This window comes from Pseudopodoces humilis, chromosome 15 (assembly GCF_049639895.1).
Source record: "Pseudopodoces humilis isolate 2021_Gansu_Grassland_sample_001 chromosome 15, ASM4963989v1, whole genome shotgun sequence".
Taxonomy (NCBI): domain Eukaryota; kingdom Metazoa; phylum Chordata; class Aves; order Passeriformes; family Paridae; genus Pseudopodoces; species Pseudopodoces humilis.
Window position 1 is genome coordinate 20,009,028 of NC_142214.1, and position 22,970 is coordinate 20,031,997.

The 22,970-nt window shown below is 59.0% G+C and overlaps 2 protein-coding genes across 2 annotated transcripts; one reads left to right on the forward strand and one right to left on the reverse strand.

Annotated features, from left to right (window-relative positions):
* The first annotated feature begins 122 nt into the window (after positions 1 to 122).
* LOC106628388 (uncharacterized) lies at positions 123 to 2,840 on the forward strand. Its single transcript, XM_014256378.2, has 2 exons — positions 123 to 2,190; positions 2,331 to 2,840. Exons 1-2 carry the CDS (start codon positions 844 to 846, stop codon positions 2,838 to 2,840), a joined length of 1,857 nt encoding a protein of 618 aa, XP_014111853.2. The 5' UTR covers positions 123 to 843.
* Positions 2,841 to 4,123: 1,283 nt separating this feature from the next.
* BCORL1 (BCL6 corepressor like 1) lies at positions 4,124 to 20,413 on the reverse strand. The gene is made up of 13 exons (XM_005527492.3): positions 20,249 to 20,413; positions 17,918 to 18,008; positions 15,106 to 17,670; positions 14,625 to 14,799; positions 14,079 to 14,159; positions 13,486 to 13,923; positions 11,289 to 11,518; positions 10,984 to 11,190; positions 10,740 to 10,906; positions 10,470 to 10,615; positions 9,536 to 9,613; positions 6,106 to 6,259; positions 4,124 to 5,104 (listed from the first exon to the last, which is right to left on the reverse strand). Exons 1-13 carry the CDS (start codon positions 20,332 to 20,334, stop codon positions 4,828 to 4,830), a joined length of 4,695 nt encoding a protein of 1,564 aa, XP_005527549.3. The 5' UTR covers positions 20,335 to 20,413; the 3' UTR covers positions 4,124 to 4,827.
* Between the last annotated feature and the right edge of the window lie 2,557 nt (positions 20,414 to 22,970).

Here is a 22,970-nt window from a genome sequence, read left to right on the forward strand (position 1 = left end):
CACTGCCTGGCTGGTGGGGAAAGGGGAACGTGCAGCCCCACTGGGGTCAGTTTTCCCTTGTGTCAGCCTTGGAGAAGCCTGCAGAACTCCCTCTTTCCTTGCAGGAATTCCCACTGGGGAGCAAGCAGGCCTGCAGGCTCTCTGCCTGTTCTCTAGCCTGTCGAAACAGACTCAGCTTGGGGAAATCAATTATCAATCAAAATCAGAGCACAATGATGAGAAGTAAAACAAATCTTAGAAACACTTCCCCTCCCTCCCTTTCCTTCCTGGGCTCTCCTTCCTCTCTCCCATCGTCACAAGGAAACGGGGAATGAGGGCCGTGCTCAGTTCATCACACGTTCCTGTCCCTGCTCACAGAGTGGACAGAGGGCTGTAGTCCTTCCCCTGCTCCAGCGTGGGCTCCCTCCCACAGGAGCCTGTGCTCCATGAACTTCTCCAGCAGGAGTCCTTCCCATGAGCTGCAGTTAAACCTTTTATCCCCGAGGTGTCACCACCATCTCTGCTGGGCTCAGCCTTGGCCAGCAGTGGGTGCATCCTGGAGCCGGTGGCATTGGCTGTGCCCGACATGGGCAAAGTTCTGGCAATTTCTTACACAATCCATCCCTCTAGCCGCCTTGCTGCCAAAACCTGGCCATGCAAACCCAACACACCTGACAACTGCATTGGGTGATGCAGGGCCTCGTGGTACCCAAGGGCCATTGTGACACCAAAGGGCCATTGTGACACAGCAGGGCCCCATCCTGCCCGTGGGGTGTTTAAGGAACTTCCCCCGGGGTACCCAGTCAAGCAGAACACCTTGCTCAGGAAGCAGCAGCCTCCCAGGACACCTCTGGAAAAGGAGCCATGGAGGAGCAGAATGCCAGTCCCAAGAGCTCCAAGGAGAAGGACCACCTGAGAGACAGAGGGAGTGGCCAACAGGAGGATGGCACCAGGAGTACCAGCACCCTGCCCAGGCAGCCGCCTCCATCGCACACCTCTTCCTCCTCCCGTCCACAGCTGCGGCAGCCTCAGGCTGGCCAAGGTCGGTCCCTGCACCGGCTGACATTGCCCCGCAGCACCCAGGGCACCCAGGGCCGGTCCCTGCACCGACTGACAACACCCCGCAGCACCCAGGGCACCCAGGGCCGGTCCCTGCACCGACTGACAACACCCCGCAGCACCCAGGGCACCCAGGGCCGGTCCCTGCACCGACTGACAACACCCCGCAGCACCCAGGGCCGGTCCATGCCCAGGCTGACATCGCCCCGCAGCACCCAGGGCCGGTCCATGCCCAGGCTGACATCGCCCCGCGGCACCCAGGGCACCCAGGGCCGGTCTCTGCACCGGCTGTCATCGCCCGGCAATACCGGGGACACCCAGGGCCAGTCCCTGCACCGGCTGACAACACCCCACAGCTCCAAGGGCCGGTCCCTGCACCGGCTGACATCGCCCAGCAGCACCCAGGGCCGGTCCGTGTCCCGGCTGACATCGCCCGGCAATACTGGGGACACCCAGGGTCGGTCCCTGCACCGGCTGACATCGTCCAGCAGCTCCAAGGGCCGGTCCCGGTCCCAGCTGACATCGCCCCGCAGTACCAGGGACACCGAGGGCCGGTCCCGGTCCCGGCTGACATTGCCCAGCAGCACCAAGGGCCCATCTGTGTCCCGGCTGACATCGCCCGGCAGCTCCGAGGCCCGGTCCCGGCTGACATTGCCCGGCAGTACCGGGGACACCGAGGACCAGTCCGTGCCCAGGCTGACATCGCCCCGCAGCTCCAAGGGCCGGTCCCAGTCCCGGCTGACATCACCTGGCAATACCGGGGATACCAAGGGCCGGTCCCAGTCCCAGCTGACATCACCCAGCAGCACCGAGGACCAGGCCCTGCCCAGGCTGACATTGCCCGGCAGCTCCAAGGGCCGGTCCCGGTCCCGGCTGACCTTGCCCAGCAGTACCGAGGGTTGGTCCCGGTCCCGGCTGACCTTGCCCAGCAGTACCGGGGACACCGAGGACCAGTCCGTGTCCCGGCTGACATCGCCCCGCAGCTCCCTGGGCTCGGGGGGCACCGAGAGCCGTCCCAGCCCGGACAAGGGGGAACGAGGCCCGCGGGGGCGCAGGTCCCACCCTGCTGGCTCCTCACAGCCGCCCGTCCTGGCCCAGCAGCCGCCCGTGAGGAGCCGCCGGGCCTGCAGCGGCCCGGTGGGGCCGGAACCGGTGAGGGCCGAGCACAGAGGGCCAGACCAGGCTTCCCCTTCCCGCAGCACCGCAGGCCCAGCAGCTCCTGCACCCCTGTCCCAGCGGCCGCTGCTGGGGGAAGCCCAGTGTCCTCTACAAATCCCCACCTCTCCTTCCAGGCCTCCGTGAGGAAACCATCTCCTGACCCACAGAGAGAGGCCTCTCACCGTGCCGAGCAGGAAACCCAGACTGAGGCCTGGGCCCAAGAGGTGGATTCAGCTGTTCAATACACTGAGCAGATGACACAGACAGATCTTGTGGCAGAACAGGAGAAAAACTCAGCTGCTCCCCTCATGGTTGACCAGAAGACACAGACTGAGACTCCAAGACAAGTGAATTCAGCTTCTCCTCAAAACAACAGGAGGACACAGAGCAAGGCCCATGGCTCTGCCCGCTCCACAGGCACTGGTGCCCCGGCTCAGCAGCAGCCACCCTCGCAGCTGTGCAGGGCGTTCTGGCGCTCCTGCACATCTGGACAGCCTCCTGCTGCCAGCACCCTGCAGGGGCCCGGGGACAGCCGCTGCTCCAGGCAGCCAAAACGTCCTGAGCGCGGCACGCCAGAGAAGTGGGGATGGATGACACTGCCGCCCTACTCCTGGCCATGGCTCATTGAGATGAATCAGTTTTAATAAAATATTTCATTCCTCTAATCGTGCCCAGCTGTACCTGGTCCATCAGGAGAAAGTCGGCTGCAGGTACGGCCCGTGCTGAGCGGGAGAGCCCCCGTGCTCCTCCAGCCAAGCAGAGCCTCTGCCTGGTTCAGATCCCCGGGCTGGTGCTGGTGGCCAGCCCTCAACTGAACCCTGTCAGCTCCCTCCCACCCACCTGATATCCAAGTGAACATTTCAGAGCATAAATTTGGTGAGTTTTCCCTAAGGCTTCACCTGCTTAGGCTCATGAGGAGCCTCCCTGGTGTGGGGGTAGGAGCACCTCTCCCCCTCTCTTTTTAAGACCTGCCTTGACTTCTCCTGTACCACTTCGGGGAGTTCCTCTTGGTGGTGTGTGGGCAAAGCTCTCCTCCTGGTCCTGGCATCAGGGCATTCCTGCAGCCCTTTCTGAGAAAACAAACAGAACTACAGCACTGCCCTGAGCTCCCTCTGCTCCCTCAGGGGTGAGTAAAGCCAGCCAGGGACCAGCTGCCCCACGGACGGGCTGGTGGGGCTGGGGCCAGACAGGGCTACCCCGACATCTGTGTTTGAGGATGGCTGGGCTTGGCTGCAGAGCTCCCAGCAGCAGGGTCACGCAGGAAGCTGGGAGGAGCAGGGAAGGCTCCCTGTTTTTCCAGCTGTGCAGACACACGGGCCCTGCAGGTCCCACAGGCCACTTCCCCTCTCCCTTCCCCGAGCCACAGACTCAGGCTGACACACACAGAAATCTGCCTGGACACGGAAAAAAAGGCAGGAGCCAGGGAGCCTGATGCAGGTTTTTTCTGTACATCAGTGTTTTTGACACCACAGCCTGTTGCTGCATATAATAAAACAGAAATCAGAAAGAGCAACCAGAATACACACCCAAAGGCAAAAAACCCTTGGCTTAAAGAAAGTGCTGCCGGGCCCCCGGGGGAAGGCTGGCAGCAGGGCTCCAAGGGGGGAAACGCCTGCCCTGGCTGGGGAGAAACACAACACAAAGAAAAAACGAACCAACAAAAAAACTCACCCAAGGCTCCCGCTGCCAAGCGGGGAGAGCCAGAAATCCCCCGATTGTCCCGACCTCAGTCCTGTTAGCACCTGTACAATAAAACTGTACCGGCCCCGAGGCAGAGCACGCCCGCGCCCGCTCCCGCACAGAGCGGCTCCCGGGACAGCGGCGGGCGCGGGGCACGGAGCGGCTCCGGGAGCGGTTCCGGGAGCGGTTCCGGGAGCGGGGCACGGAGCGGTTCCGGGAGCGGCTCCGGGAGCGGGGCACAAGCTGCCGAAGCGGGGGACGCGCTGGGGGCCGCGGGCTGCGCCTGCCCGGCGGCACCGCCGGGGACAGAGAGCAGCAGCACGAATGAGATGGAGGAAGGAGCACGGGAGAGGATGGAGCAGTGGGGCTGGCTCCCGGCTGCGGCTGAGCGCTGGCAGCGGGAGCCAGCTCCAAAGCCAAGGGAAGGGGCTGTCCCCTGGCTTGTGGCCGGAGAGGGACGGGAACCCCAGGCCTGGCTGGCCTCGGGGCACGCTGGAGAGGGGCGGGGACGGCCTCATCCCACAGCCCGGAGCTCACCATCACAGTGATACAGACTCAGCAAAAACAAAGAAAACATTACAAATTAAATACTAATTAAATAAATACTATGGAAGACATTGGGAGGGGGAGGGCGAACGGAGAGGCGCAGTTCCGTAGGGTCCGGTGGGGAGGGGCGGCGGCTCCCACCCCTCGCTGCCCCATTCAGCCCCTCTGAGCAGGGGTTCCATCACCCACCGGAGCTGCATGAGGCGGCAGCGACCGCCACTGCTCGTGGCCGGGGGACCTCGGGAAGTCCTTGGAGGCGAGGGTCCTCCCTCCCCAGCTGGCGGAGACCCTGAGGAGAGGAGGAGCGGCTGCTCAAAGACTCGGGTCCCTGCTGCTGGCGCTGAGAGAGCTGCTTCCCCTTGGTCCTTATTATTGCCTCGTGATGCCGGGAGTGGTCTGTCCCCGTCAGCTGCTCCAGGCCTGGTACTCCACCGCCGAGCCCAGCAGCTGCAGCAGCTCGGGCTCGTAGTGCACCAGCTCCACAGTCTCTGCCGTGCCCGGCGCCAGCTCGGGGCTTGCCGGCACCTCCTCCTGCGCCAGCACCTGGCTCAGGGACACCTGGCGCTGGAACTCTGCCCGGGGCAGCGTGGCCACCTCCAAGTGCGGGAAGCGGGCCTGGAATATGCGGGAGGACAGCTTCAGCCGCTTGAGCACATCAGAGAACAGGAACCAGTTGCAGGGCCTGCGAGGATGGCAAGAGCACGGTGGGTTACTGGCGTGGAGGGGGCTGCAGGCCCTCCTGGCACGCTGTCCCTCCCCTCTGGCACTGCTCTCCATGTGCTGATTTCCTCCAGGAGCCCACGGACTGGGGTTTGATCACAGCCTCACAGGTCACAGCTTTTAAAAACGCTCACAGCTAGGCAGGGACACCGGTGTGAAAGTCCTGCCTTCAGCAAGGTCCTGGCAGCTTCCCTGCCAGGAATAAGCCGCATGGTCAGGAAATGGAGCTTCTGGTGTGGTTTATTGCTGGAGGGCATGCTGCACGTGTCCCTCTGCATGGACAAACACTGGCAGGCACAGAAATTTGCTGCATGGAAGAGCAGTGCTTTGGTTGCTGCCTCTTCCAAGTCACCCTTTGCCCCAGCAACAGGCACTGTGTCATGGGGAATGCAGGTGGGACTGCTGTTCCAGTGCTGGGACTGATTTGGCCATGGTGGAAGGGAAACCATCTCAGAGCCATCAGTGTGAGCTGCTGCTAAAGGGACATGGGGCTAGAAGCAGGATCATAGGGATGAGAGAGGGGAGCTTCCCAGCACAGCACAGGGACACTCAGGGCAGCAGGATGTGCCTGGCCATGGAGGCTGGGGGGAGCCCTGATGAGCCTTCCCTGCTCCCTGAGAACATTCCAGGCTGTGCCAAGCCAGGCACTGCTTTCCCAACTTCCCCAGTGCCACAGCCACAACTTCCCCTTGCTGCCCAGAGCAGCTGTGGCTGCCCCATCCTTGGAAATGTCCAAGGCCAGCTTGGAGGAGGTTTGGAGCACCCTGGTCTAATGGGAGGTGTCTCTGCCCATAGCAGAGGGGTGGAACGGGATGAGCTGTAAGGCCCTTCCCAACCCAAACCCTTCTGGGATTCTGGGATGATCCTGAGATACACGAGCAGCTCTTAACCCCTGGAACAACCAAAGTGCCAGGGCTGCAGCCAGCCCTGGTCCTGCTCTGTGCTCCAGGGAAAGGCACTCACCCCCGGGAGACGGACACTTGGAGGTTGTAGCTGGGAAGCAGTGGCTTGTCTGAGAACTCAAACATGAAGTTATCTGCTTCTTGCTCCTCTTCCTCCTGGTCTGAGCTCCCTGGAGGGTTGAGCAGCAGGTCGCAGCCGATGCTGTCCTTCCCCTCTGCAGCAGGACAGAGGTTGGCACTGCTCAGTCACATCCAGCCCGTGCTGGCACTCCCTGGCCACTGCCACGACCCCCCGGGCACCTCCCCACAGCATTCCCACAGCCAGGTGAGAACTGCAGCCACCTGCTCCCCAGAGGAGCACGGAGTGCTGGCTGCACTGCGGGCTCGCTGGCCAGGTGAGGTGGGGACAACATCCTGAGCCGTGGCAGGAAGCTCAGGTGGGACAGAGCACAGCCTGCACCACAAGCCACCCCACTGGTAGACCCCAGACTCTCTCCAAAATGACCTTGGCCCCTCTCCCATGCCAGCACAGAGCTCCTCAGCCTGGAAGAGCCTGGATCAGCGAGGTGGATGTGGAGAGGCTTTGCCTGCACAGGCCATACCAAGGAAGGCACAGTGAGCACTCTGCTCCTCCAGAGCTTCTCCACCCAGATCCCACCCTCAGAACCTCCAGCAGGTGATCCAGGGGAGCCAGCACCCGTCCCAGTGAGGGCAGCAAGGCTGTGCCACCAGAAATTAATCCAACCAAGCAACAAGCATGAGGGGAAATTTAAGGTGGATATACAGAAATTCTTCCCTGTGAGAGTGGCGAGGCCTTGGCACAGGGCTCACAGCAGCTGTGGCTGCCCCATCCCTGAAAGTGTCCAAGGCCAGGTTGGTTGGGGCTTGGAGCAACCTGGGACAGTGGAAGCTGTCCCTGCTCATGGTCAAGAGTGGAATAAGATGGTCTTTAAGGTCCCTTTCAACTCAAACCAGTGCATGATCCTATGACTTAGAGATTTTGCCTGGGTGTTTCAGGAGGCATCTGAGCTCCAGCAGGATCTGTGTCCAGATGGGATGGAGAACAGCAGGCTGGATCCAAAAGCATTTAAAATCAGGTAACTTTCCTATTTACAAATCTGAAAAGCTCCTGTTGAAGAGAAGCTTGCTGCCTGGATTTTGTTATGAAGAAGTGTGAACAGTGTTAAGTTTGCAGAGTGGTGTTGTCCCACTGAGATAATACAGGAGAACTCCAAAAACTTCCAGGTAAGAGAGTTTAGATTCTACAGGGAGCAGTGAGATCCAATGTGCCCCTGAGCAAATAAACCAATCATGCAAAAGTTCAACCCCACGCACAAGAGAAAAGGCTGAAAAAAGGAAAATCTTCTGGTGTGCTGCACAAGGAAGCTTCACACACCCAGCTGCTCACCCAGCACGAGTGGGATTCCAACAGAGGAACAACAGCAGATGACAGGAGACATTATCTCAGGCAGGGTCTTGGGGGAAAAACAGTTATTTCCTAGTGCTGTCAAGGGAAAAAAAAAAACCTCTACAAAACAGGGTGCTGAAATTGTCCAAACTTGCTGTAGACAGGACAAAAATAAGTGACATGGTTATTGATCCAATGTTGCTGCTAGCGAAGCTCAGATGCCATCACTGAAAAGCCTCAGATTTCCTGAGGAACTCAGAAAAAATAATTAAATGCATTTAATGTGGCAAAAATAGGGCTCACTGTCTGTCCTGAAAGCTCAGTCCTGTCCGTCTGCCCGTGCAAAGGCTAGGACAAGGGCAGGAACATTCTGTACCAGGCACAACAATGCCTGTCCCAGGTGGAGGCAAATCCCGGACTGGGACTTTGTGTCTGGAGCTCCAGCAGCACCAAGCACAGGACACTGATGGATTTTCCACACCTCAGAGATCCCACACCCTGGCTTCCTTCATTATCCTTCTGCCCCCAGAGAGTTGCAGACCTCAAGGAAAATGTGGACAGCATTCCTGTCTCAAAGAATAGGAACAGCTCAAGCAGGGCCTGGGATTTCTCTTGTATCCTGAGGGATGTCCAGTGCTTCAGCTGGTGGAGCTGATGGAAAGGCAGATTTCAAAGGACTGATCCACTGGAGGAGGAGAGCTGTTTGCTGCCCATGATGATTGAGAGCAGCTCGGTATTCCAGAGCAGAACCAGGTACTCCCCTGGCCTGGGCTGTACCTGTTCCAGGTGACCCGAGGCGACTGCTGAGGTACCTGAGCCAGAAAGGGACATTTCAGGACACACAGTAAACAGGCTGTAAAGAAACCAGCCCATGTCCCAGGCTTGGCCATCCTGCTCTTTCTGCAGCTCTGGCAGTGTCCGGCAGCAGCGCCTGGCACGGCGCAGGTGACGTGGGGCTCGCACCGCAGCTGCTGCTGCTCTAACTGATCCCAGGAGGATGGGGAGCACAGGGTCCCTTCCTGTGCCTGCTGGAAAGAGACCTGGCAGGGTAAGGGATCACTTCCCAGCTGTGTCAGCTCCTGCCTTTCCAGGCAGCCTCCCAAAGGCAGCAATGGGAATGCCCCATGGATGGGGTGGCAGGGAATTGGTGATAAATCAAAAGGGGTAGTATCTTTAAAAATATCACAAAGAACAGCTATTCTTCTTTGAAAACACTTGTGACAGCTTTGAGAGTGAGAAATTCTGAGGAAGGAGGCTGAGGTTTGAACTGTTCCCTTGGCAGGGCTGAGGTGCAGCAGCCTACAAACAGAGCTCTCAGGAGTGCAGAATTTCTCCTGTTCTGGAATGGAAAGACATCAGGGTCCTCCAAGGACAAGTCTTCTACCAAGAGCACCCTCCTGAATTTGTTTTTGTTTCTAGAAGCATGGTGGAAGTTATGAAGGTGAGCAACTACAATCAACAGGCAACAGCCCTCTCAGCCTGCCAGCATAAACGCTCCAAGTCCTTACGGGGGGCTCGGGAGTGCTGAACTTGGAAGAGGCTGGAGGGACTCCAGTGTGCTGCAGGCCCATGCCAGATCCAGAACATCTTCCACTGTAACCACAGTTTTGAGAAGTGACAGTAAAGGCAGAAGTCAGCACTTCACTGGGAAGAATACCTGGTGTTGTAAGAACAGGACCTCCCCTGGATGAACATCTCCCCTCCAAAGCAGGGGAGAGGGATGGGCAGCTCTGGGAACCTGGAACTTCAAGACTTCTACACCTTGAAGGAATGAAGGACATACTTGTCTTTCACCTTCCTTGGTGACTGGTTAGCAGGGGAGCAACAAGAACTGCTCCAAGAATGACATGCTTGGGATCGACAGCCAAAGCCCTCAGGAATCCCCAGTCCTGCACTCGAATGGATGCACACATTCAGCTTCCCAAAAAGACCCTTCCAGGAGCAACTCCCAGCACATATCACCACAGCAAGGTCTCTGTCCAAAGCATGAGGAGGGAGGGATGTGGCCAAACCTGAGGGAATGAGTTTTACACAGCTTCACCTCCTGCCCTGCTGCCGCCAGCCCGGCCCGCGCTGCACTCACCGAGCACGGAGCTGCTGTAGAAATCCCAGGCTGTCCCAGGGTCTCCGTCACTGCGGCCCTGCAGGTCTGACAGGTAATCTAGAGAGGGGAAACAGAGAGGGGTAATGCTCAAAGCATCATCCTGGTGTGCACATCCTCAGATCCAGGGGGAGCTGCTTCACCCCTGCTGCATTTCCCACTCGGGTATTATGGCAAAACTGAACCATGGCTGCAGGAAGGGTGTCCCTACTCAGGAGTGGGCATCACCCCAGGCCCCCACCCAGGACATGGGAGCTGAAAAGGGAAAACAACAGACAGTGTGAAGTGGCTTGGAAGGAAAGATTCCTAGAGCAGTCCTGAGCTCCAAATCACCATCCCCTAAACTTGTGTGAGTAGTTGAGCCTGGAGGAGCTCACAAAGGCAGTGGGCAAACAGATTTTTTTCTACACTGGGGATTTTCTATCTTTTCTCTGTCTGGGAGCCACCTCTGGCTGTCCCTTCCTTGTTGTTGTGGAGAAGCCACAACACTCATCTTGTGTGTACACAAATGGCACCGAACGCAGCCACAGGGACCCAAACCAGCCCCTTCTGCCAGCAGCAGCATTTGGGCGGGGCTCTTTTGCCAGAGAAGGCAGCATTATTTGCCAACAAAATTCTGTTCCCTTAGGTTAAATAGTAGAACCAGGCACTGTGGAACAGCATCTCCAAGCAGAGCACTGTCTTTAGTTGTGTGACCACAGCGCAGCCATCTCCTTGCACACTGAAAAGTGACTTGTATCTTCTACAGGAAACACAATTGTATAATTAAAGTTTGGGTGGTGAAAACATGCTTGTATGACAGGACAGAGCTAAAGACTGAGTCATTTTCTGCTCAGGCCCTTTCACACCCAGATTTGGCCCTGTATGCTGCCAGAGGGAAGGTCTGGAGCACTGTGACCCCAGGCCTGGCACTCACCACAGAGGAAGCGCTTCATCACATCGCTGGTGGCCAGCTTCACTGCTGTCTGCCCAGAGTATGTGGCCAGAGTGGGATCAGCACCATAGGAAAGGAGAAGCCACATGGTTTCCAGGTTGTCATTCGCTACTGCATCATGGATAGGCCTGCAAGGGCAGAAAGGGACCGGGACTTCGCTAAGGAAATGCTCTGGTTTGGGTTAAGATCCATTTAGTGATGACCAACGTGAAGAGCCCACCCTGCTCCCTGCCCCACGCTGCCCTGGCTCACCTGGTGCCATCCTGGGCGCTGCAGTTGACGTTGGCGCCGTGCTGGAGCAGGATGTGCAGGATGTCGATCCAGCCGCGCGCGCAGGCCTCGTGCAGGGCCGTGTAGCCCGCGTTGTCGTGGTGGTTCACGTCGCTGCTCTTCTTCTGCAGGCAGTACAGCACCACGTCCTGCACAGCAAGAGCACGGCTGTGACAGCCAGCCCGGGTGGGGCAGCAGGGCACGCGCAGGAGGGCGCAGGACTCACCTTGTAGCCCAGGCGAGCTGCTCGCTGCAGGAGCGTCTCCCCCGCGTTCTTGTTCACAATCAGCCGCCGAGCCCCGGGAGGAACGTTCTGGGCCGGGGGCAGGTCAGGGGAGCTCCCTGGGCTGGCCCGATGGGACTTACAAAGTGTCCACAAGTCCTGGGGCTTCTTCAGAGAGCACATTTTGGGCTGGTTGCAGCAGCCTTTCCCCTGGAGAGAAAGGAATAGAACTCATTGGCCCATGTGGCCATGACTCACGGGAGTTCCCTTCTCCCCTCACGCGTTCCACTCATCCGTTCAAGCCATACCTTCCCCTCGTCACAGATCCCTGCCAGGTGTTTGGTTTTACATTTGCGTTTTCCTGATGGTTTCTCCAGCTCTTCCTGGACAGGAGAGCTGTCAGAGTGCTCCAGGAAGAAGCCATTCCGAAAGTCCGTGCGTCCTTGAGGTTTCCGGGGGGATGGGGATAGCCTGCTCCTCAGCTGTAGCTCTGTGCCTTTGCCCTTCCCTTGCTCCTTCTGCTTCCGGTGCCTGCAATCTAAAGGAGAAATGTGAATGAGGAGCTTCAGGAGGTACCACACTGAAGGTCACCCAGACCTCTGCCACCAGGCAAGACAAACTGTGCATCTCTGAGAGCTGCACAAGAGTCAGAGAAGCTGTGGCTGCCCCTGCATCCCTGGAAGTGTCCAAGGCCATGTTGGACAGGGCTTGGAACACCCTGGGATAGTGGAAGGTGTCCCTGCCCATGGCAGGGGATGGAACTGGATGAGCTTTAAGGTCCCTTCCAACCTTTCTGAGGTTCCATGATTCTAAATCCAGCCTCAGGGCAGGGGCACTGCAGGAAGGAGAAGCAGAGAAAACACCCAGATTCTCCCATCTGGATGGACTCAGCATGTACACGGGACACCCAAGAGAAGACAGGAGCAGGATTCATTGGGATGTGTCTTAGAGAGGCAGGACGAGCAGCAGCTGTCTGTGAACACTCAGTGCTTGCTGCCTAAACATAACAGGCCCTGCCTCGCCCTCTCACATCTTCCCCTGAAGTTAAGGAGCACATTTAAGTTCTCATTAACATGCATCCAGCTAGGAAGCACCAGGATTCCTCTAGGGAAATCCAGCCTTGCCTTTCCTGAATGGAGGAATCCTGCTCACCCAATCCTGCAGCACGAGACTTAGAGACACTCCATGAAATGAGGAAGAGATCGGTTAAAAAGAGACAGAGGAAAGGACTTTGCACAGCATGGAGAGAACTTCAGGACTCCACTGCCACTGGAGGTGGCTCCAGGCCACAACTTCTGAATCCCAACTACAGCAGGTCCCCTATCTGAGAGCTGAGTGAGCAGCCTCTGAGGGAAGCTGGACAGACAGACAGAGACTCTTAACATACGTGGGAAAGCTGCTGGGCAAACCCTCCTGAATGCCACTGCACTCAAAGCTCCTTCCAGGCTCCTGTTCTGAATAGAAGGCATCCTGAGAGTGCCCCTGAGTTGCCAAGACTGGAAACTTTGTTCCTGGTCTGGCAGAGGCTCCCAGACACGGCAGGATAGTGTAGCGCTGTGCTGGAGCAGATACCAGCTGCTGGGAGGACAGCAGCCAGCTCTGCTCCCCACAGCCCCCCGGCAGCACCTGAGGAGCACAGCTCTGAGCTCTGGTGTGGCTGTGGCCACTTCATGCGCTCCAAGAGCACAGCCCAAGCACGCAGAGGGCTGGCACAGTGCTGCCATGACAACTTTCCTCCTGGAGTCACCCCTGTGACTGGACATAGCTACAGCCGCAGCCAAGCGCCAGCACACACCGAGCCACAGCTCCGCTGGGACAGGTCCCACAGCCTGTCCCTGCACAGGGAGAGGGGACTGCAGACACTGCTGCCCTCAGGGATGGGCTCACCATGGATTTAGGTTTCACAGAGGGTCTGGCAGTGGAGGGGGAAGGCACAGCAGCAGTGGCAGAGCAGAGGTGGGCACAGCGTGCTCCTCCTCACCCCTACAAACCACAGCTGGGGTTCCCCCATCACTTCCCCTCTGCTAATCCTCTCGCCCTTGTGCTCCCTGGTGCAAGCCTGCAAGTGGCCCTCATAGAGCAAGACAAAGCCAAGAGCAGCCTAGCTGGATCGGGATGGCTCTGCATCCCCCTGCATTAGCACAGATTGCAGAGCACGGCTCCCTGGGGCCCTGCTTGTCCAGAAATATTCCACTCTGCTACCTCGTCCCATTCTCGTTTTCCCACGCCCTCTGTCTTAATCCAAGGGTAAGATCAGTGGCTAATTAGCCACATAAATTGCTGTTTATTGCTCTGGAATTTACTGTAAATGTTTTTGAAAGAAGAGCTGATCGATGGAAGCAGCCCATGCTGCAGCCACCAGTCATTAAAAGTGAGGGAGTTTCATCATCACAAAAAAAAAAAATAATGAAAATCAAATTCCCCCCAGAAATTCTGCACATAACAAACAAAAAATTCCCACGCTGGTCCCCAGTTTAGTACCAGAACCCCCTTCCCAGGTTGTACCTGCTTTGGATTTCCGCCTCCGGTGGGGATATCCCACTTGCTCCTCCTCCCGCTCAGTCAGGTATTCCCCTGTCTGGTATTTCCGACTTTTCTGCCGTCTCCTTTTCTTCCTTTTGATGTGGCCATCCTCCTCCTCCTCCTCCTCCTCCTCGTTGGGCTCCCACAGCTGCCTGGGTGATTCTGCTCTCCAGGTCAGCTCCCGGGTCCTCCTCGTGTGACAGCTGCTCCTCTCAGACACAGACCTGTCCCTGTCCCTGCGGCTGTGGCAGCGGGATGTCCTGTGGGATTTGCGCAGCTTGCAATGTTTCAAGGATGTCTCCTCCTCCTCCTCTTCCTCCTCCTCCTCTTCCTCCTGATCCTCCTCCAGCAATGGTAAAATCTCCTGACCGCTCACATCACACTCTCCCGTCACACCAGCAGAAGAGCCAGCAATGCTTCCTGCAAAAAAGTGGGATTTCTAGCTGACAAAAAAGCCAAGAGGATCCACAAGGCAAAGCCTCAAAGCAGGACAAAATGCAGGGACAAGGTAATGTGAAAAGGAAATGCTCCCAGTCCAGCCGGGACTGTCACCGGGAGCCTGGGCACCGACTCACCCGACTGACTGCGCGTCCGGCTGCTCAGCACCACCGGAATGAAATCCCGGAAGTTGTTCTTGGGCTTCTTCTCCAAGTAACCTGGGAGGAAAACTGAGCTTAGAGAAAACAGATCACAGACCTGTGATGCGGGAAGGGCAGTGCAGTGTCACCATAGCAGGGGCTACGTCCCAAGGGCGACAGCTTTAAATGAACAGAGGTTGCTTTAGAACGGACATAGGGAAGAAGTTTTTGAAAATGAGGGTGGTAAAACACTGGCACAGGTTCTCCAGAGAGGTGGGGGATGCACCATCCCTGGAAACATCCACGGCCAGGCTCGACCAGGAGCAACCTGGTCTAGTGGAAGGTGCCCCTGCCCATGGCAGCAGGGTGGAACAGGATGAGCTTTAAGGCTCCTCCCAACTTCTATTCGGGGAGTCTGATCATGCTGCAGCTCTGTTTTGGATCCCAACCCAGCTCCAGAGGGCATGTGGCTTCAGGAGAGCAGCAGTTTGGCCCCTAGGGCAGCCTGACCCTGCAGGAACCCACTGCCATTCCCAAGAGTACCTTCCTCGTGGCCGTCTCCGCGGTGAGCCGGAGATGGGCACTCGGTCTTCGCCGGCCTCCTACGCTTGCGCTTTACCCTGAGGCTGTTGTGATCTGTGCTGGCACCCAGGCCGCCTCGGCCTTCCCGGCCTTCCTGCTTGCCAGGCTCATGTGGATTGTCGTGGTGTTTTTGCCACTGTGAAGGGAGGACATGGGCTGAAGCTGAAGCTTCCCACTGATGGAGCTGGAGCAGCACAAGAAGGACAAAACTCCATCTCCACTGATTACGCTGGTGCCCTCCAGCTTTTTTGATACTCCAGATACATTTTTGCCCTGGACATCTTGCAGCACAGCAAGATACATTCCCCCACAGCCAGGGAATGCCCAGGAGCACAGGTAGCAAGCCCTGTGCCCTCAGCTGTCCCCCCATGAGAGCTCCCTCCTCCCCCCAGCCCCACCTTTGAGGTGACCCAGCGCTCCCAGCCCATCCCATCCTACACACCTTCCGGCCGTGCACGCCCCGGCTTCCCGACTTGCTTGGGGACTCCTCGCTGTCCTGCCCTTGGCACTTCAGTCTCTTGTGGCTCTGCCTGGTGTCCCCGTCATGCTGCCGCTTGCCCTTGCAGCGTGTGCCACCCTCCTGCTTGATTTGCCCCGTTCCTTTGAGCTTGGCCTCGGGGAAGGCCTGGGGAGCCGTCCCGGCCCGCAGACAGGGAAAGGACACGTCACACTCCACTCGCTCCTTCTTGACCCTGCACAGATCCACCTGCTGCACACACGGTGTGTGCTCCGTGGCCGGCGGCTCCTGGGAGCCCTCGCAGCCCGGCTCCTTGCGCTGCCCATCCGCGGGCGCGTCCGGCACCATCCGCAGGCCCTGCTGCCCAGCCGTTGGCACGTCGTGTGACAGATACGCCGCTAACACTTGGTTTTTGGGTTTTGCATCCGACTGTTTGAGGCTACAGCTCCCCTGGGGAGCCTCAGTCTGTGCGTTGCTCTCCTGACTGGAGTCAGCCTCTGGCCGAGTGCACTCCTGACTCTTCGGAGCGTTGTCCAGATTCCCCTTCCCCCCTTTCCCATCCAAGGCGCCGGTCTGGAGAACCGGACCGGCCTCCAGCGGTGCTGGGTTGGCCGGCTCCTCACAGGGCTTGGGCAAGGCCTGGCAGCTCTTGCTCCTGGCCGCAGCATCGTGTTCCTGAGGCGGGAGCCGGGGCAGCCCCTCGGGCAGGCTCTGTGCGGCCGCGCTGGGCTCGGCGGGCTGCACGCTCGGGAACGCCGGCAGCTCGCCCGCCACGGCTGGCTTGCAGGGGCTGCTCTGGTTCAGGGGCAGCTGTCCTGCCGTGGAGATGCCGATGGAAAGCAGCGGGGTTTGATGGTACGGAGACCAGCCCAGAGGCAGAAGTTGAGGATTGGAAGGTTTTCCATTGACGGGGCATCGCGGGTACACACTTCCCTGGACGGGATTCCAGGTGGCGATGTCCTTGGACTGACACAAGGGAGCTCCTGGAGCAGCTCTGCCGTGAAGAGGTCTCCTGGCAGGATCCTGCTGTCCTTCTGTGCCAGCCTGGTTGGCTTTCTTCCCACAGGGAACGCCGGCGCCGCGGGGCTCCCCCTGGTCGATGATGGAGATGGGCTCCTGCTTGGGCAGGTGGCGCGGGTCCCTGCTGAGGCTCACGCCGGCATCCTTGCTGAGCAGCAGCGAGGCCGGCACCGGGTTGGCGACGCCGACGTAAGTGCCGGGAATGGTGCTGATGAGCGTGGTGTTCTTCACCCAGGAGCCCTGCTCGCCGTTGCGAAGGAACTCGGGAAAGATGACCAAGGGCGGGGCGGTGCCGAGGCAGGAGGTGACACTGCTGCCCGTGGCCTGTGCCGCACGCTGGGACTTGGAGAGGACGGTGGTGAGCAGCGCTTTGCCGCTGGTGTGCACGGGGGTGAGGATGGGCATGGGGGGGGTCTTGCGCTGGCTGGGCGGAGGCAGTTTCTGGCGGTTGGACTTGGAGGAGAGATCCAGGGGCATCTCAGTACACTCCGGGGATGAGACCATCTCACGCTCTAGCTGGGGAGGGGACTTCAGAGGTGACAGGGAAGTGGCAGCCCCCGGTGCATGTGGCTCGGGAGCTGCCGGGGCCCTGGCCTGCACGGCGGTGCCAGAGGAGGGAGCGGCGCTCCCACCTGCTGCTGCTGCTGCCGGCAGAGCCTGGCTGGAGGGCAGGGCCAGGCCGCTGTTGGACAGGGGAGCGCTCTCAGCCGCGGGCTGGGCACTGTTTCCACCCGAGGGCGGGGGGCAGCTGAGCTGATTCACCTCCACAGACACCACTTTGGCATCCGACGCCAAGGGCCTGGTGACAGAGAAGGTGTAGGGGTAGGAACGCAGCTCTGGGGAAGCGATAATGCCTGGTAGGCAACGCTCGTGCAGGTAGGAAGGCAGGACGGGGAGGGTGAGTGTGGAGGAGACCCCCAGGGCGGCCGGGAGCGTGGCCACGCTGAGCGGCTGCCCGCAGCTGGGCGGGGGGATGTACACCAGAGACTGGCTCGGGCTCAGCACAGCCCCAGCCTGGAAGGACAGGGGCAGCTTTTGCATAGCAGGGGCCTGAGAGGGGGGAAAGCAAACCCTGTTCAATGTGAAGGTGGCGGGAGTGGAGGCAGAGGTGTTGCAGCTGGAGACGACCACAGACAATGTCCCCTCTGCCAGCACGCCTGGCCCTTGTGCTGCAGTGCTCGGGGGGGCTTTCTCGTTCCCAGCAGGCTCAGTCTCGGGAGCCACGGGGCAGGCTGGGGCAGCATCAGCCTGCTTGTCGCTGGGAGGATCTGCTGGTGTCCAGGCAGCATCAGCACCACTGCTCTCCTGCTCCACGGCTCTGGGGGTCGCTGGCTCCTGCCCTCTGCCATCCCCCTGTCCTGCCAGAGGGCCCAGGGCGTCATCTGTCACAGTCTTTCCCACGCACTCCAGGTTTGGGTTGGGATCGGGTGGCTGCTCCTCCAGTTTGGCTCCAAGCTTTTCCTCCACCTTGCCATCAGCATCCAGTCCCTGGGCACTGCTGCCACCACTGCTGACTGCTGTGAGCTCCACCTGCAGCAAGAGGGGAGAGGCTGTTCCTGGGAGCTGTGCAAGTGGCACCCAGGGAAGCAGGAAGCATCTGCCCACCCCAGACACAGAGGCAAAACCAGCCAACAGCTCTGCCCAAAGGAGAGCACGGCTTTGCCTCACTGCATTCCTCCCAAGGAGTCCGTGAATCCATTAGTGAAAATGCTCCTCCTTGGCCTATTCCATCAGGGAATGGCCTCCTTGGACCCAGCTGTGCAGGCAAAGAACTCACCTCGGAAAGGCTGCTGCTGACACAAAACTCTTGAGACCCCAAGTGCTGGGAGCTGCTCGTTTTTGACTCCTCATCAGAAATGGGGGCTCTCCTAGGTGAGGAAGAAGACACAGCATTACGAAACCCCAAAATACCCTCCCAGAATCCCACCTCTCCCTGTCCCCGTGTGGGACAGTGGAGCAGCTGTACACCTTCCTTACCCACGGCCACCCAGCCTCATCATGGGCCAGCCCAGCCTCCCCCAGTGTCACAGCCTGGTGCCACACACCTGCTCCTGTCCCCTCCATTTCCCATTCTGTCCCACCACACCTTTCCATCCTCCCCTGAGTCTCATCCTGCTTTCCTCTTCCTCCACAGGCACCTTCTCATTCCCGTTCCTCCTGCTTCCTCCCTGTCCTGGGACCCCCAGCCCAGCCATCCCGATGTGCCGTGTCTTGCTGGCCAGCATGTCTGGGCCCCTGGTCTCTGGAATGTGATTGCTTAATGGAAAGTCTGGATTCAGAACAAGGTCTGTGACCTCCTTGGGACACTCCTGCCCCAGTGGTATTCACCGGACAGCACTTCCATGGTGTTTTGCTTGGGACAAGCTGCTAGTGCCAGCACAAAACAGATCAAGTTTGGATTCTGTTGATGACATAATTTCAGCCGGATTTGCTTCCTACGTCCTGGGCCTTCACAGCAGTCACAGACACAGAGCTGCGGGCACACGATTTGTCTTTGGTCTCAGCACCCCCAGTGCTGGGCCCTGTCACATCCCCCTTGCACCAGGACCTCACTCTGGGCTGCCTCAGCCCCGGGACTCTGCTTCGAACCCGCAGTGCCAGGAGCCTGCTCCGTATGCTCAGCCCCAGGACGCTGCTCTATACCCGCACAGCCGGGACTCTGCTTGGGGCTGTTTCCGTGCCATCCCCACCGACCTTCGCTCAGTGACATCGCGGTCGGTCCCTCCCGGGGCCCGCCCGTCACAGGCCGCGGGCGGGGATGGCGGCCGGGGCCGTGTGAGGGGCCCGGGAGGCCGGAGCGGGCGGGGGTCGCGGGGTCCCGGAGCGGGGCCTGGGCCGAGCGCGAGGGGGAGCCCGAGCGCAGCCGCCCGCCCGCGGGGCCCGCCCGGGCACGGAGCTCCCGGAGCTTCCCGGCGCTTCCCGGCGCTGCCGGAGCTTCCCGGAGCTCCCCGGCCCCCCGCTACCCCCAGGGCCGGCGGGACCCCCTGCCCGGCTCCCCCTGAGGGCGCTGCGTGGGCTCCGCCCGGCCCTGCCGGGGCTCCTCCCGGGGCTCCTGCCGGGGCTCTTCCCGGGGCTCCTCCCGGGGCTCCTCCCGGAGCTCTTCCCGGGGCTCTTCCCGGGGCTCCTGCCGGGGCTCCTCCCGGGGCTCCTCCCGGGGCTCCTCCCGGGGCAGTGCGCGATGCCGCGGGCACAGACGGGGCCCAAGGAATGAGATGGGCATCAGGGACGAGAGAGCGCCCGGCCGCAGCTCCCCGGCCTGCCCAGACATCTCCCAGTTTGACGCCTATTGTAAGGTCGGAGCAGCAGCGAGAGGCTCGGCGGGTATCGCCAGCTCAGCCCTTATCGGCGGGTCACAGGATGCCCGGAGGTGCTGCGGGCGGCAGATCAGCTCTGCCCGAGCCAGACCTGGGGCTCGTCCCTGCGCACCGCTGCTGCACCGGCCTCGGGGGACACCCGCCAAAACCCTCGGCACCCGCGGCCAGCAGTGACAGCCACACGCTGCCTCTGTGCACATAAACTTCCCCGGCCTGGGAAAAGGCACGGAACAGACGCCACGGCCTTGAGGAAGCCACAAACCAGTCGGTTTTGAGAATAAGACCCCTGAGCCACGGGAATGAACAGGCAATACACAGCCAGAGAGGTTGGCTTGATCAGTCCTACCTCCCAGCCACTAATCCTCCCTAATCTGTTTGGTGGCAAGTCACAACCCTCCCATCTGATCATTTGGTTGGCACAAACCCTCGTGGGTCACCAAAAGCTTTTAGTTCAAGCTCTTTCCCTTCCTTGGCCATTGAGAACACAGGTCTAGTGAAGCCAACAGCACATGCAGACAACTTGGTCTTGTCAGCATCAAAGCTGTGGAGGCAACATAACCACACAGGGCCAACAGATCCTCACTCCTCGCTGGAGCACGGGATGTGGGGACCCTCCCGGAATGCCAGCATATCCAATACATCCAACTCCGCCCTGGGGCTTGTCTGTGCTTCGGGCCATTTCAGACCCCAGTAAAAGGGGTTGAGTCAGCACCAGCTCCCTTCCCACAGCCTCTCCAGATGCCTCAGTGGCTTTGTCGTGCCTCCCTTCCCCTGGCGCCGCGCACGCACCTCACCTCTCCTCGTTGAGGCCACACATGCGAATCCGCTCTGTGCTGGTCCAGTTGTGCACCCCGCTGTACAGAGGTGCTGTAGAGATCATGTCAGCTGCTCCTCACCCTCCAGGACCTGCTGGGGCTCCAGGGACCACTCTGCCTGCAAAAGGGAAACGGAGGGTTGGGAACTCTCCTCGGGATGATCGATTCAACCACACTTTCAGAAAACTCATCCCCAGCTTTGCTGCCAGGCAGAGGGGGAACAACACCCCAGCACGCCACAGCTCTGGAAGAGGGCTAGGAGGAATCAGCAGTTCCCTTGGACAGAATCCACTGTCCACTCATCCTTCATTAAACAGTGTTCTTGCCAAGAAGCCACTGGCTACCACAGAGTTTCACAGAAGTGTCTTTGCACACTCATGCATCCTTTGAAACGTTCCCCCCAATTTTCTTCTCCTCCAGAGGAACCTCCAGCACCAAAAGACACCAAGCAGAGCTGTACAAGGTGATGGTCTTTTACAGCAATGAAACTTCAAGGCTGCACAGGACTCTCCTAAAGCAGCCCATGGCAGGTCCTAGGAGCAAAGCCTCAAACAAGGAGGGTCTCTCCTCAGCTCAGGGCTCATGGAGGGAGCAGAGGTTTGCCAGTGGTGCTGCCAAGGGTTTATCCCCTCCTTCTGTGAGGAAGGTGCTGGTTTTCTTCGGAGTTATGGGTGGAAAACGTGAGGGAATCCAGAGATTCAGGAGCATCCATGAGGCAGTGTCGGCTGGGTGGAGCTTTCAGGGGAGAGCGTTGCAGCCAATCGTGCAGCGCTGGGTGCTGGAGCATTGAGAAGCTCTCCTGCTCCAGGGAAAAGGCACAGGAGGAAGGCAGCATCTCCTGTGCTAACAAGTGGACTCGGCCAAACCAAGCAGGACTGACTGCAAAAGGGCGAGAGATGCTGTCAAGGATGTTCAGGGAAATACTAAACCCTGAAGGTAAAGCAGGCACAGAGCCACGGCAACGCTCTCGGTGCAGCGGTGGGAGTGGGAATTAGCTGGAAGCAGCACGTGATCCCCAATCTCTGTCGGTTGTCTCTTCCCTGACAAACTCCTGGCGACACCAGCTCTGCACGGGACAAGCAGCAGCTTGTGCCACGAGAGGAGGCACACAGGGACCCGGCGGCCGGAGAGGGACGAGCCGCGGCTGTGAGCGGCTCCTCCGAGCGCAGCTGCTGCCGGGTGTCCTCGCTGCAGCCCGAACGTGCCGGTGGCGATCCGAGGAGGAGGAGGAAAAAGGGGCCAGGCACACGGGAGAAACGGGGGCAAGGCAGCTGCTGTGCCAAAGAGAAAGCGACGGACCCATCTGCACGTACGAGGGCACAAGTGAGCAAACAGTGTACGGAAATCAGAGGTCAGGGGAAGAGGGGAAACCTGCTGAAAACACACACTGTGAGACAGGAGAAATCCTCAGCAGCGATGGGGGAGACGGGCAGACGCCGAGGCAGAGAGCAGGGTCATACCCAAAGAGAACGAGGTGGCTTGGAGCAGGAAGGGGAGGAGTCTTTCGATGCTTGGAGAGAAATGCAACATAAAGGAAATAGGGGAACAAACAATCTGCGGGGATTTCACCATCTTAGGCTAAACTGAAAGAAGGGGAGGAGGAAGGTTCTGCCCCCAAGCACAGCAGCAGGACAGATGTTCCAGGAGGAATCAAAAGGGACCTTCTGTGCAACGGGGGAAGGGGATGCGTGAGGCTGCACGGCGCGGAGCTGGGGACAAGCAGAGATCAGGCGTGACCCCGGAACAGGGCTGGCAAGGGAGCAGTGATAATGGGGTGCTACGAGGAGCTGGAAGAAACAGCACGTTTGGAGTGCTCGAGTAAGAGCTGGCCAGAAGAGCCGGAACGACGGCCACAGGAGGAGAGCGGGGAGGACACAGGAACGGAGATCAACACTGTTTCGTGGATTCCTGGCCTCTATCCTCTACAGACCAAGTGGGACACATGCCAAAGACAGGCATTTCACAGGGAACGAAGAACAGAAAAGAAAAAGAATCCAGATATGAACTCAGAGAAGGAATAAAACAGGGGCCAAGCACCAGACGTGGGTTCAAGCACAAACCAGTGGAGCAACAGCATCCTTAAAAAGGCAGAGCAGGAAGTTTACTGGGAAATGCAAGGATGAGCAGCCTCCCGATGCAACACTGAGCCAGGGAGAGCAACTGCAGCCTCCCCGGGTCAGAACACTGTCAGCCGAGTCGGCACAAGGAAAGCGAGCACATCTCCCATCTCCACTGGTGCAGCTGGAAGCGACATTAAAGGGATGTAATTAAACTCGTAGGAAACCCTTGGAGAACACAACTAGGGCATGGCTTCACATGCCTGTCTTCAAGCAGAAGAAGCTGTTGAGAAACTGTTGAAGCCTTTCTCTTCCTTCAACCCTTCAGTCATGTCACTGAAGCCCTGCAGTACCCCGGTAAACTTGAGCAGGGAGTTGATCTCTGTTTAAAACATTCTTTTTTTCTTTATTTTTTTTTCCTGGCTGGCCTGGTTTTAACCCATACCAGCTCCTGGACCAGCTTCACCAAGAGGGAGAGAGGGCAGAGCCTGGCACAGAGTCTACTTAATCCACAACGTCTGCCAAAGGAAGTGTATACGAAACCACAGTCTTATTTTGATTTAGCTAAATAGGTGCTCAGCCAATTCTAATTAACGCCAAGGAAAACGAGTTTAGAATGAAGTAAGAACATCGAGGCATTCTGC